Source organism: Tribolium castaneum, chromosome 3 (assembly GCF_031307605.1).
Source record: "Tribolium castaneum strain GA2 chromosome 3, icTriCast1.1, whole genome shotgun sequence".
NCBI classification, from domain to species: domain Eukaryota; kingdom Metazoa; phylum Arthropoda; class Insecta; order Coleoptera; family Tenebrionidae; genus Tribolium; species Tribolium castaneum.
Genome location: NC_087396.1, coordinates 22,328,040 through 22,341,340, shown reverse-complemented (window position 1 = coordinate 22,341,340; position 13,301 = coordinate 22,328,040). Strand labels below are relative to the sequence as shown.

Genomic DNA, 13,301 nt, shown 5'->3' with positions numbered 1-13,301 from the left:
AGTTTTAAAATATAATTGTTATCCAAATACAGATTGTTTTTTTTTATTTTTACTGGTGATTAAAAACTTCGCTTTCTGGTTGTTAATTCTCTTGTCAGTGCAGTCAGCAGAAGTTTTACCAGCTGCACAACTTTGGTTGTTTACGCATATCACATATTAAAATGCGAAGTATTCGGAATCACAATGTTTTATTTAATAAAAAAATAAAATATGGCATTAGACTACCAGATCTGCGTCATATGATATTCAGGCATATTCATAAATCTCACAACGAAATAGTCTCGTAAAGGCGTCGGACTTATTTTGAACAAAAAGTGGTAGAAAGCGTATCTAAACGGCTCAACTTTGTACGCCGGCTTTGGCGTCTCAAGACATAAGGCTTCCTCAAATTTCCTATACAATCCCGAGTCTTGAATCGGCTTTGGGATTTTTGGAGCCGTAATCCCTAACAGATACGCATGGTACCTCTGGAAGTACTCTTCATAGAAACCCCTCTGTTCCTTACTAAAATTGCGGTGCATCTCATGCACGTGTTCCGGGTGCTTTGCCATGATATTTGACTGGGTTACAAAAGACCCAGGCGTGAGCATCACCACTTTGACCCCATATTTACCCAGCTCTATCCTCAGCCCGTCACTAAACGCCTTAATTCCGGCTTTCGTAGCGCCGTAAACCGACAGTCCCGGCAAACAAGTGAACGAACAATGGCTTGTGATATTAATCAGGCGACCTAAATACAATCGGTATAAGCGAGCGGTTGTAGAAAAAAATTGTATGTGTGGGTACCGTGATACTTCCTCAGGAGCGGGATAAACGCACGCGAGACGTTCATAGTCCCCATTAGATTGACGTGGACTTGTTGGTGGATCAGTCTTTCAGTTTGCCACTCAAATTCGCCAAAAACCATAACCCCCGCATTGTTCACAAGGGCGTAAAACTCTACAAAAATGGAACTAAACCAAAACCGTCACAATTTACTGGCATACCGTAGCTCGGGTTGCTATTCAGGTACTGGTTTATCGTCTCAACGGCCACAAAAACGCTCTCTTTACTCGTCACATCCAATTGAATTTGGGTGATTTTCCGATGAAACTGTTTAATTTCCCTGGCTCCTGGCGACTCCAGGTCCAAGAACCCGGCAACGACGGTGAACCCAAGCCTGGCGGCGTGAATCGCCAGTGAAAATCCGAGCCCAGAGTCGCAGCCCGAAATGAGAACGATTTGCTTCAAACTCGGTTGTCTTAACTCGGCCGAGCTTTGGAACACGTAAATGAGACTTGCTAGGGATATTGCAGACACGGTTAGAGTCCTCAGGAGCTGGTTTGTCCTGTAGCCGTGGTTTATTAACACCGCTAGCCCCACAACACCGGCCCCCACACCGATGTAGAGCTCGTTCACAATTTCGAACACCGTCAAGCACAATTTTGACAAAATACTCATTTTAATGATTTGGGCCGCCTCACATTGCGATAAACACGATTTAGGGGACAATAAAGCGATAAAATTGAATAAAACCGGCTTTCACACAACTGTCATTTTTTCAAGGTTAGGTTGTTCGTAACCGACTAATCTACACAAGCCAAACAATGTATTTCCTACCAATTAGGCAATTACAACAAGGCTTAAGCAACAATGGTGATAAGACGATTTAATTCATTATTATTGTTTCAATTTTAAATGGGACAGGTTGTGGCCACGGTTACGTCACCCGTTACGCAACCCCAGCCACAGCTGATCCCTGTCAGTTGTCATTTTGACAATACTCCAAAAAATAAAATGTTGTGTTAAGTGTGTAAAATGCCCCCGAACGGCGATGTCGCGCGTGTTCCGCTTGTACGGCTCGTTCTGCGCCACCCACCCGTGGGAGGTGATCGTGGCCGTGGTGACCCTCACGACTTGCCTGCTCACCGTCGACCAGAAGAAGGAGCCCCCGGCGCAGCCCTGCCCCGGATGCTTCGAGGAGCAGTTCAAGGCGGTGGACGTCATCGTCATGACCGTGATCCGGTGCTTGGCCATCCTGTACAGCTCGCACCAATTCCGCAACTTGCAAAAGCTCGGCTCCAAGTACATCCTCGGCCTCGCCGGCCTCTTCATCGTGTTCTCCAGCTTCGTGTTCACTTCCACTGTCCTGAATTTCCTCCAAATCGATCTGGTGGATCTGAAGGACGCGCTGTTCTTTTTCCTGTTGTTGATTGACCTGTCCAAAGCGGCCACTTTGGCCCAGTTCGCGCTGACTGCCTCCAGTCAGGAGGAGATAAGTAGTAAAATTGCAAGGGGCATGTCTGTCCTGGGGCCCACTATTACGCTGGATACGGTCGTCGAGACTCTAGTCATTGGGGTGGGGACCCTGTCGGGGGTCCACCGCTTGGAGATGCTTTCGTATTTTGCGTGTCTTTCCGTTTTAGTCAATTATGTTATTTTCATGACGTTCTACCCCGCGTGTTTGTCGCTAATGTTGGAGTTGGCCCGAATCTCGAATTTCTACGGGGAAAAGCAACCAATTGTCTCGAAAATGCTGCTCGAAGAGAACGAAAAAGCAAATCCAGCTGTACAACGTGTTAAACTCATAATGTCAATCGGACTCACTGCTGTGCACGTCCACAGTCGTTGGTTCGTCAAAGACGAAAGCACAGACAGCGAAATTATCACAAACACCGACCACCAAAATTGTGCCGAAGACTCAGTTTACGGTTATTTGATGAAACAGTTCGCTCTGAGTGCCGACCACATCGTAATCCTAATCCTGGTGGTGACCCTGATCATCAAATTCATATTTTTCGAAAACGACGACCACTTGAAACAAGCTATAGACGATGAGCCACCTCACGTCCTCAAACGCCAAAAATGCATCACCAAAGCCGAGTCAATAAACGAGGAGAAGGAAGTTCAAACCAACGACGAAGAAATCGAAAGTTTGGACGAGACAAACACCCGAAACCTCGAAGAGTGTCTCCAGATTTACCGCTCGGACGGAGCGTCCAAACTTAGCGATAAGGAAGTGATCCTACTCATTGACACCAAACACTTGCCGGCCTACAATTTGGAAAAAGCGGTCAAGAATCAAGAACGCGGGGTTAAAATCCGGCGCCAACTGATCCAAAGTTTGGCCAAATGCGAGTCAGCGTTTCTCAACCTCCCGTATAAACACTATGACTATAGTAAAGTCATGGGTGCGTGTTGCGAGAACGTGATTGGATACATTCCCGTACCATTGGGCGTGGCTGGGCCTTTGGTACTTGATGGTAAACAATACTACATCCCCATGTCGACCACTGAGGGTTGCCTGATTGCCAGCGCCAATCGGGGCTGTCGTGCGGTGGAACATTGCGGTATTAAGAGCCGAATCGTTTCCGACGGAATGACTCGAGGGCCTGTCGTTCGTTTTAATTCCATAACGAAGGCGTCCGAAGTCACGCTCTGGTTGGAAAAACCGGAGAATTTCCTCAAAGTCAAGGAAAATTTCGATTCGACGAGTCGTTTCGCGCGTTTGTCGCGGATTACAAGCCGGGTTGCTGGTAGATACCTGTTTTTGCGGTTCGTGGCCGAGACGGGTGATGCCATGGGCATGAATATGCTGTCGAAAGGGACGGAAAAAGCGCTGTTTTTCGTCCAGAGGTTCTTCCCCGAGATGGAGATTCTGAGTTTGAGTGGGAATTACTGCGCGGATAAGAAGCCAGCCGCTGTGAATTGGGTCGAAGGCCGGGGGAAGTCCGTGGTTTGTGAAGCGATAGTTTCGGGTGATGTCGTTTCGTCAGTATTAAAGTCGTCGACGCAGGTCTTGGTCGATTTGAACACTTCCAAGAATATGATCGGGTCGGCCATGGCCGGGAGTATTGGTAAATCAACTTGCTTATAATTCCAATTAAGTTTGCAACACTGAATAGAGGCAGATCTGGTGAATCTTATGCCACCAGCCTTCGTTCATCAAGGAAGCTGTGGTCTCTATTATATTTCTACAAAGTTGCCAACTTAATTTTAAAATCATTTTTGCATTGTGTTGCGCCAAATGATTTTTATTTTTGTTTTGTTTTTAGGGGGGTTTAATGCCCACGCTGCCAACATCGTGACCGCGATTTTCATCGCAACTGGCCAAGACCCCGCTCAGAACATAGCCAGTAGTAACTGTATTACCATAATGGAGCCGTGGGGCGACAATGGGCAAGATTTGTACGTTTCTTGCACCATGCCATCCATCGAAATCGGTACCATTGGCGGTGGTACCATCCTTCCAGCGCAGTCTGCGTGTTTGGATATGTTGGGTGTGCGGGGGCCCAACGAGGAGTCCCCAGGAGCCAACTCCAAACAACTGGCGAGGATTGTCTGTGCGACAGTTCTGGCAGGGGAGTTGTCGCTAATGGCGGCTTTAGCGACAGGACAGTTAGTTAAAAGTCACTTAAAGTACAATCGTTCGTATTCAGAGAAGGATTCTCAGGATTGTTGTAAAACTTAGATTTAATAAATAGTGAAAAGTATAAAAGTGTTACTTGATTTCATTCCGCAGGATTTCAGCAGTCGCCTCCTGTAAGATCCGCTCCTTCCACACTTCGTACTCTTCAATGACTTCGACTTTTTCTTTGGGTTTCAAGGGCTGTGCTTCGATATTTTCACTTTCCATAACTTCTTGATCTTCAACTCCTTTTTTGGCCCGTTTTTTCCCACTTACCAAACCCAAAGAAGTCGCAAATTTACTAAACTCCTCAAGTAGCTCATTCCACTGTGCGACTTTGAGCCGACTTATGGCCCTAAATTGGATTTTATCCACCCTGATGTTGCTCAACCTAAACAAAAATGCGTTTTTTTTTAACACAATAAAGCTAGTTTTCCTCTACATATGGTGCCACCTGTTATTTTGTTACCATGGCTACTTTAAATTCAACCAATGACAATTAGTTTTAAAAGTCACGTGGCAGCCATAACCATAGCAACCACCAAAATTACTGAAGCAAGTAGCCGTGTGAAGGAAAACTTTATTTCTTGGTTGTTTTTTATTAATAGAAATTAATTATTACTTGCAACCGGTGTAGACAGCTGCTGCCACGTACTGTGGATGTTCCAAGTCCTTAATTTTAGTGTCGCGCTCTTGATAATTCGCTAAAATTTTCTCTGCCAAGTCCTTGACTTCTGTGCAACTCAGCTGTACACACAGTTCAGACACTGTGATTGGTTTATCTAAATTGAGAATCTTTTCCAAATTGTTGAGGTTGTTCTGATAGCCACTTTTACGCAGCCCTGACAATTTTACCGCCGTGTCCTAAAAATGGGGTTAAACCCACGTCTAAAATGTCGGTTCTGACCTTATCAAAGCCCTGTCCGAGGGCAGTCGCAGCTAAATCAAGGCACATAATGATTTTTGCAACATCACTGATTGTTTTTGAGGCCGGCTTAGTGTTAAGAACTCGCAAAAAACTTTCAGCTTTCCTGAAAATGGGTACGAATTTTTATTGCAATAAATAGACAAGGGGGTTGCTTACTGAATAGTTGGGGAGTCTCGTATTCCCAAACGTTCGGCGTTGTTTTGTAAAATTGAAGACATTTTCGTATTTCGGAGAAGAGGGAAAATGCTCCACTGTCGCCAACCAATGAAACGTAAAATCGCGCCCTATTTGGCCATTTTCTGGGTCAAATTATTGCTCATTCAATTGGAAAATATTCGAGCTGCGCTTCGTAAGCGAAACAATTCGCTTAACTTTAGATTAATGGTCTTAAATACTTTTTCGAGACTAACTATCTTAGGGATTTTCGTGCAAATAACGTCAATCGTGAAAACGTCACTAACCTAATTTTTGATATGAATATTTTTATCAATTAGTTGTGTGTGGTTGTGTCTAATATTATTGTATCAGGTCATTTACCCCCGAAAGTCAATAATCAGAAGATGTTTGATGATGAGGTTATCACTGTATCTTCAGATGATGAATATGAGAGCCCCCCTCCCAAGAAAATCAAGCTATCAGGTACTAGACCCTTTTATTTATTTGATTTGAGAATGAAATTTTAGGGAGCGCTGAAGCCAACAACCTTCTTAAAAAATGTATGTATCATTATGTATGTGTAGATTCAGAAAAAATATAATTAACTCGTAAATTAGCTTCATTTTTTGTTTTGTGGTTTCAGTAAATAGTCTTAGGGACATCACAGCGAAACCATGCGAAGGTACTTATCAGTTCTCTAATGAATTTTTAACGATTTAATCAATTTTAGATACGAAGCTCAAAATCAATTACAAGGAGGAAAACAACATAACCATCGTAATCCACGAAAAAAGTGAATCATTTTCCGTTACAGTCCCCGTTTCCTAAATGTTTTTTTTTTTTTTTAGGCAAAGAGAACGAAACCAATATAGTTAACCTCATCGACGATGAGCCTCAAATTGCCGAAAAAATCGCTGAGACAAGCCCCAAAGTTGAAAAATCGACCAATGGCGAATGCCTGGTTGTGGGCTCCGAATCGGAGACGGAGGACCCGCTCCAGGTCACCCCAGAACCGAAGACTGAGCCCCAAAATTTCGAAATAATCATCAGACCCTCAACCTCCAAGGCTTCGGAAGCGCACACCCTTGTGGAGGAGTTCCTCGACGTTTGCACCAAATCAATGAAAGGGTCGAAATACGCCGATCGGGTCTTCCCCAAGTACCAAAAAATGCGCAAAAGCTTCAACAAGTGCGAGGAAATCCACCAGGACCCCAGCTTCCATAAAACCTTGCAGGACTTCACGGAGAGCGCCAAAGCCTCTGCCCCCGAAGCGGTGGTGAGCTTCCAGAGGCTCTACTCGTATTTGTTGGACCACATCAAGGGCGACAGTGTCGAAGTCCCGGAGGAGAATCTCCACAAAATCCGCAAGTTGGAGAAGACTTTGAAAAAATTGTTGAGGGTTATCAAGAGGTTGGAGGAGGCCGAAGTGGATTTTAACGATGAGGAGGATTCGACCTACATGAAGCTGGACCGTTATACCGACAGACTGAGCAAAGTTTATAAGAAGTACTGCGAGCTTTTGCAACGAAATCCGTTTGCTGGGCGGCTTTTGCACGAGAAAATTAAATTCGTTCACTCGAACTATAACGAAATAAATCGGGCGGTTACAAAGTCGTACAAACGTAATAATTTCCCGACGTATCGCGACATTGAAAAGTGTATAAGGAAGTGTGTCAACGAACACAATTTGGGTTTGTCGGAAAATGAGATAAGGGAGGAAAGCAAGAATTGTTTCACTAAAATGGGAAATTTGCTTCAAATGAAACGAAAGAAAGAACTGTACGAAGTCCACTGCGGCTTTATTGCGCTCAACGAAGACCCAGCCAACAAAGACCAAGAACTGAAAGCCAAGTTGCAAGAAAGTAGAGTCTTAGGCGATCGAAGACTGCAAGAAACCATCGAAAAATACGTTCGGATGCAAGAAAATAACGTCAGTGTCGAACTAAGTGAGGATAGTGACGATAGTCAGTATGAAAGTACTGACAGCGGCGAATAAATTACTTTATACACTGTTTGCTTTATAAATTATTATTATTCTGGTATCATATCAATGCTTAGCTCCTCTCCCATGTTACTGGGTGAAGTCTCGAGCTCGCCAATATCGTTTGATTCACTGTCAAGTGAGGGCTCATTACTGAACATTTCCGTGGGGACGGTGGGGGGCGCCCTTTCGGGCACCAATTCCACATAATTTTGTGCCTGTAAATGCCTTTCCACCTCCTCGGGGGTCATGTGCCCATCGGATAAAATATTCCCAGTGGAGCCCCCCGGCATGTGCACTAACGTGTGGTGTGGTATGGCCTTGGCGGGCCTGGGGGCCGGGTTTCGCTTCTTTTTCACCGTTGGTAACACTTTGCCCGGCCCGTTATTGAACGAATTTTCCAATTTTCTCCTGAAAAAAATTAAGTAACGACAGTAATTATCGTCAGTGCTCACTTTTTGGCCGGAGGCTCGACTTTGAGGGGCTCCCCGTCGTCCGAAGAGTCTGTTTCTTCCGATTCCGACGTGGAGTTGTCCACCTTTTCGTGCAGGAGGAGGCGGTCCAGGAGAAACGTTCGGTCGCGTGTCACCGAAAGGAGGCGCTTCTGGGCGGCGCGGAGCGCTTGCATGAGAGCCTCATTTTCCTAAAAGGGGCTGTACTCCAGCTAAAGCCAGTTATAGACTTACGTAAACTAGATTGTGGAACTTGCGTTTGAGGAATTTGTACTCTTTTTTGAACTTGGACTCCTCCTGGGACCGCTCCTCCTCTTCGGCCAGGCTCGCCGCGTTCGCCATTGAACGGCAATACCACCCGTCCAGCATTGTTAACAATTTTATCGCAAAATTATTGTTTGTTTTGTTAATTACAGTGACAGTTTGAGGTTACGACTATTGCCAATCGGGCGGCACCCCAGTCACCAGAATGGCCAAAAATCGCAAAAACCGAACAAATTTATTAATGACAGAGCCACACTTTGCAAGTTTTACCGCCACAATTGGCGGCGTTTTGGTCAAAACTTGCATTAAACAACCACGCGTTTAATTATCGGGCCAATTAATCCGGAAATTGTGGATTGGTAGCACCGCCTAGTGACTTATTTGAACCTGTCAGTGTCAAAGCTAGAAATAACGATCGTGCCCCCATAAAAAATGGGTTCGTTCCTAGCCGAGGTGTTATCATCTGTTGAAAAAATGGAACTGCAGCAAGTAAACACCAAGTGCCCCGAAGTCGCCGCCCTTGTGGAGGCCTGCAAGGCCGAGGTGGTGTCGCACCTGGAGAACATCTACGTGCAGTTTACGGAGCGGCCCAGGAAGAACAAAGCGCTGGCAGGTAAGATCACTAAGCTGGAAGAGGACATAAACATGCTACGAACCAATCTGGAGGAAATCACACGAACGGAACTAGCGAAATCTGAGTGCGACATCCAGAAGCACACTCACGCGCTGGTACGGGCCAAGACCGAGATCTCGCTCGTGGCCACTCTGTTCTACATCCACGAGGCGCTTATGCGAATCGTGGACTTGCAGAAAAACCGGTCATTTTTCGCCTGCTTGGAGGAGTTCCAGGCGATGGAGGAGGTGTTCGAAGGCTTGGACCTGGAGGAGAATCTGGCGGTGCTGCAGGAGATGCAGTTGGAGTTTAAAACCGAGCGCTCGGCCTTCCACCTGACTTTGGGCAACCTGTTCAAGGACCGCGTGGTGCTCCAAGCCGGAGGCACCAGAAGTGTGGTGAAAGTAAACAATGACCAGCAACTTGAGGACGTTCTGTGCACGTTGTATTGCGACAACAATTCGGTCACGGTGCTGGACAAAGTGACCAAGTTTTTGTGGGATTCTGTTTTCGTGCCCATTGTTGACACAACGACTGAGATTAAGGTGGGACAAGAGGAGGGTTTCAGTGTCCTGGAGGTGATTACAGTTGACCCTAACAAAAAATCCTCGTACGTTGAGGTTTTCGCCAACATAAAGGCGGTCTTGGTGTTTTTATCGGACAATTTCGATGTTAGCTTAACCGAGGACTTGTCCACGTTACAGTACATTGGGCGCGACCTCCGTGATAATTTATCGGAACTTATCATCAAACGGTGCCTTCAAGACACCATCCCGTCGACCAAGCAAGGCTTGGAAGACTTCAGACGGGTGATTGAGGCGACCGAGGACTTGGAGAAGTCGCTTTTCCAGGCGAAAATCTTCGCAGAAGACACCACGTCCATCCTGAGCTATGCCTGCAATATTGACGTTTTGTTCATCAATAAGAAGTGCCAGGAGTATTTGGCTTCGGCGCAAGAATTGATGAAGAAAGACTTGCACGATTTGGTGGAAGTCGGGGAAAGCCAGACTTCGCTTGACAACACGCAGGGGTTTCCCCGATGTGGCGTCTCGCGCAGTGTCACCACCTTGCTAAAACTGATGGAAAGCATCTTGGTTGAATCACAAACTTTGTCGCAAAAGTGCGCCGGGCGCCTCCTCTACACGGTGAAAAATATCAGTGTTTTGTATGTTACGTTCGTTCCCGAACACCACAAAAAGTTGCTTCAAACTATCCCCCAACAGGTCGCGCTTTTTTACAACAATTGTATGTTCCTGGCGTACACTTTGTGCCTTTGGGGGGAGACCCACTTGACTAAACTTCCCTCAGTGCTCGAGGTCGAGTCGAGTTTTGACAGGGAAGTGTCGCAGCTGCGGGCCGTTGCGTCCGATAAGTTCGCCAGTTGTGTCAAGTCTCAAATTATGCAAATTGTGGAAATTATGAAAGAGTCGGGTTTGGGGTTGAAACAGACTCTCGAACAGGTGGACGCGGCCACTGAAAAGTGTCTCAGACAGTGTTTGAGGCAGCAAGAGCTGCTCAAAACGGTCTGGTTGAAGGTTTTGCCGTATGAGGTTTATAATAGGACACTGGGCGAGATTTTGAACTCGTTGTGTGAGTTTTTGATCAATGCTGTGGTCAAGTTTGAGGACATTTCCTCAGATGCGGCCGAGCAGTTGGTTGAGCTGTTTAAGATGGTGCAAACTAGAGGGCCGAAGTTGTTTAGTGACGCCAAAGAAGTGGCGCTGTTTGTGACGAGTTGGTATAAAGTGAGCGAGTTGGCGTTCGTTTTGAATGCGAATTTGTTGGATATTAATGATCGGTGGGCGGATGGGAAAGGGCCGCTGGGGCTGCAGTTTAAGGCGGTGGAGTTGAAACAGTTGGTTAGGGCGCTGTTTCAGAATACGGAGAGGAGGGCGGCGTTGCTCGAAAGGATCCACGACTGATTCTTACATTTATTTGTAATTGTTGAATTTAATAAATTAATTAACTATTTTTGTTATTTAGTGTGTTTTATTTTTGCCTTTTATACTTTCCTAAAAAAGTTAAAAAATCTATTGGAAAAGAGAGTGGTGTCACAGCGAGTGGATTATTGCTAAAATTACTTTTCAAAATTATATTTCTTTTTACAAGAAATATTTAATTTCGTACACAGCTTGCAATGCGCTAAGTAATTGGTATAAATGATGGTGGTGTAAATTTAAGTTTAAACTTTTCCCTTTAAAGTGGTGAAAGTCCTACTTGTCTAGGATTCTTAGTTTTTGTGTAATATATTTTTTAAAAAGCGTGTTTTTGTCAAAAAAATTAAATTATTTTAAAAACTAAGCAGAATAGATCTGTATAAGTTTAGATCAAAATCATTAGTATTAAAATTTACGTCTAAAAATGCAAAAAAATTAGGACGTTTGATTAAAAAAAAATCGCTAAGACTTTATAAGCAACCAACAAACTAGTTTCATATTACTGGTTGCCTATCAGACTAACACTGATATGCAAATAATTGTTATTTTTTAAAACAATTCTCAAAGTGTTGTTCAGTTCAGTTTTTATAAATAATAAAAAAATATTTTTATGAAAATCTGTTCTTTTTTTAATTGTCAAGGTTATGAGAGAACGAATTAATCACAGACATACAAAACCATTGTTTCTTAATTTCAAAGCACTCTAGAGTTTTTTTTTTTAATTGAACGCGTGTTATTATGAATATGATGATATGTCAAAGTTTATTAAATTAGATCAATTTAATTTATCTGTGGAGTTATTGATCACATTATTGATTTATTGAGTCGTTTGAGAAATTAAAAGATTAAGAGCTGGTTTACAGAAAGCGAAATTAAGATTTAATTCCAAATTAAACTAATTCGAATTAAGTTGCGATTTAAAATGCATTGAAAAATGTCAAGTTAATCGCGATTAAAATTTAATTGCAATTAAAATGTTCTGTAAACCGGCTCTAGAATTTTTTAAATAAATGGAAAGCAGTATTAACTATCTTTAGATGAAAATGATATATCTACTCTTTGTTTTAAAGTAAACGGTGAAGAAATTGAATTTGTTATAACAGAAAATGAGCATATTAAATTGCTACGAAAAATTACTGTTATTTTACTTACATAAATGCCTTCAGAAGTAGCACATAAACATCTGAATAAATTCTTAAAATTCGTTTAGATTTTGCCTAAATTTATCAATTTTTATTTGCCTTGAAAAATTAAGCTATTTTGTTTGAAAAGTTAACATTTTTAAAAACGATTTTTTCTGCTTAAAAAATGTTAATTTTAAAATGTACCTTAAAACCGGGGTGCTTTTCTTAAAAAGTAGCTGTGTGCCTAGTAGGGGCAACTACTGCAGTTTTTGAAATATTTCTCAATTTTGTGTTATATCAAAATTGTAAGTGAGAGAAAACGCTTATGTTGAGTCATTTTTCATTCTTTTGCGTTGGTTGAGTTTACATTTTGCTACAATTGAACCCGTCCTCCTTCAAACCGTCCCGTCATTGCTCCAGCTCTCTTCCACTGATCCTGGCCTGTGATTCGTCGCCGCGTGGGATAAAAGCCGGATCTGGACCAGTAGAAAAGATGCTGGGAAATTAGAGCGGAGCTCCGCCTATACCGGCCCCTGCGATGGCCGCCTTACATCACCTCCAAGGCTGCCCAACTACCAACATTGACTCGAGAAATTCCAATCACTGGCTTATCACTCGGAATAATCAGGAGGAATGCGTGTAACGGAGAAGCTTCGTCGGCGTCCCTTCTATGGATCGTGCAGGCGACGAGACGCGCATGCTGATGAAGCTCTCGATTTTCCAGAGTTCATCACACGAATCATAAATTAACACCAAATTAAACGCATCATTGTCCTGACTCTAAATAAGACAGCATTACGGCCGCGAATTTCTCTTTTCCCTCGCTGGGTGGAATATGGTTCAGAGGCAGGAATGCTCGCTCGCTGGCCAAGATACCTGCACGTCCACCGAGCGGTCGATCTCTCCCAGGCCTCTGCATATTGATTAGTTCTGCTCGGGTCAGAACGCAGCTCTCATGTAGGACGAGGCTTTGGGGACTTCAAGGATAAAAGCAGGACCAAAACAAGACCATTAGCGGGGGACCATTACCGGAATTTTCCACCCGTTTTAAGCATTTTATTCTGAATTTGGAACAAATCCGGGACGGGATTCCGGGGCGTGCCAACGTGGGCGGATGTTGGAATGCTTCGAATTCAATAAATAAACAGAAAAATTTTTTTTGCCCACAGAATGTTTTAAAAATCGAATATTTGTACGAACATTTAGTAAAATAAACTCAAAAAAAATAGATTTAAATCACTGCTTTATTTAAATACCCACTCATTCAAAAAAACCCAAGAGAGTAGGAAATTATTTTAAAAATCGTCTTACATTTTTTATATCACCCAAGTATTTATGGCTTACCATTTTTTCCTAACATTTAAAATTGCCTTAAACGCAAACCCAAAAGTCGCTAAATTAGATCAAATGTTTTGTGTACTTTATTGAAGTGTTTGGATATATTTTTGAGATAAAAAAT

At 43.4% G+C, this 13,301-nt stretch overlaps 6 protein-coding genes across 6 annotated transcripts; 3 read left to right on the top strand and 3 right to left on the bottom strand.

Moving 5' to 3' along the window:
* Positions 1 to 171: 171 nt before the first annotated feature.
* sro (shroud) lies at positions 172 to 1,440 on the bottom strand. Its single transcript, XM_968025.4, has 3 exons — positions 987 to 1,440; positions 787 to 939; positions 172 to 730 (listed from the first exon to the last, which is right to left on the bottom strand). The coding sequence occupies exons 1-3, from the start codon at positions 1,438 to 1,440 to the stop codon at positions 222 to 224; spliced, it is 1,116 nt and encodes a 371-aa protein (XP_973118.1). The 3' UTR covers positions 172 to 221.
* Positions 1,441 to 1,813: 373 nt separating this feature from the next.
* LOC661937 (3-hydroxy-3-methylglutaryl-coenzyme A reductase) lies at positions 1,814 to 4,477 on the top strand. The gene is made up of 2 exons (XM_968067.4): positions 1,814 to 3,836; positions 4,035 to 4,477. The coding sequence occupies exons 1-2, from the start codon at positions 1,814 to 1,816 to the stop codon at positions 4,448 to 4,450; spliced, it is 2,439 nt and encodes an 812-aa protein (XP_973160.1). The 3' UTR covers positions 4,451 to 4,477.
* On the bottom strand, positions 4,435 to 5,701 carry Orc6 (Origin recognition complex subunit 6). The gene is made up of 4 exons (XM_968108.3): positions 5,472 to 5,701; positions 5,295 to 5,418; positions 5,010 to 5,251; positions 4,435 to 4,778 (listed from the first exon to the last, which is right to left on the bottom strand). The coding sequence occupies exons 1-4, from the start codon at positions 5,531 to 5,533 to the stop codon at positions 4,481 to 4,483; spliced, it is 726 nt and encodes a 241-aa protein (XP_973201.1). The 5' UTR covers positions 5,534 to 5,701; the 3' UTR covers positions 4,435 to 4,480.
* Positions 5,702 to 5,738: 37 nt separating this feature from the next.
* LOC662018 (hypothetical protein) lies at positions 5,739 to 7,513 on the top strand. The gene is made up of 5 exons (XM_008197108.3): positions 5,739 to 5,954; positions 5,999 to 6,031; positions 6,115 to 6,153; positions 6,202 to 6,264; positions 6,320 to 7,513. Exons 1-5 carry the CDS (start codon positions 5,876 to 5,878, stop codon positions 7,465 to 7,467), a joined length of 1,362 nt encoding a protein of 453 aa, XP_008195330.1. The 5' UTR covers positions 5,739 to 5,875; the 3' UTR covers positions 7,468 to 7,513.
* Positions 7,484 to 8,273, bottom strand: LOC662055 (uncharacterized protein). The gene is made up of 3 exons (XM_971315.4): positions 8,139 to 8,273; positions 7,908 to 8,095; positions 7,484 to 7,863 (listed from the first exon to the last, which is right to left on the bottom strand). Exons 1-3 carry the CDS (start codon positions 8,271 to 8,273, stop codon positions 7,503 to 7,505), a joined length of 684 nt encoding a protein of 227 aa, XP_976408.1. The 3' UTR covers positions 7,484 to 7,502.
* Positions 8,274 to 8,597: 324 nt separating this feature from the next.
* On the top strand, positions 8,598 to 10,759 carry Zw10 (Zeste-white 10). The gene has a single exon (XM_968212.4). The coding sequence runs from the start codon at positions 8,601 to 8,603 to the stop codon at positions 10,701 to 10,703; it is 2,103 nt and encodes a 700-aa protein (XP_973305.1). The 5' UTR covers positions 8,598 to 8,600; the 3' UTR covers positions 10,704 to 10,759.
* The last annotated feature ends 2,542 nt before the right edge of the window (positions 10,760 to 13,301 follow it).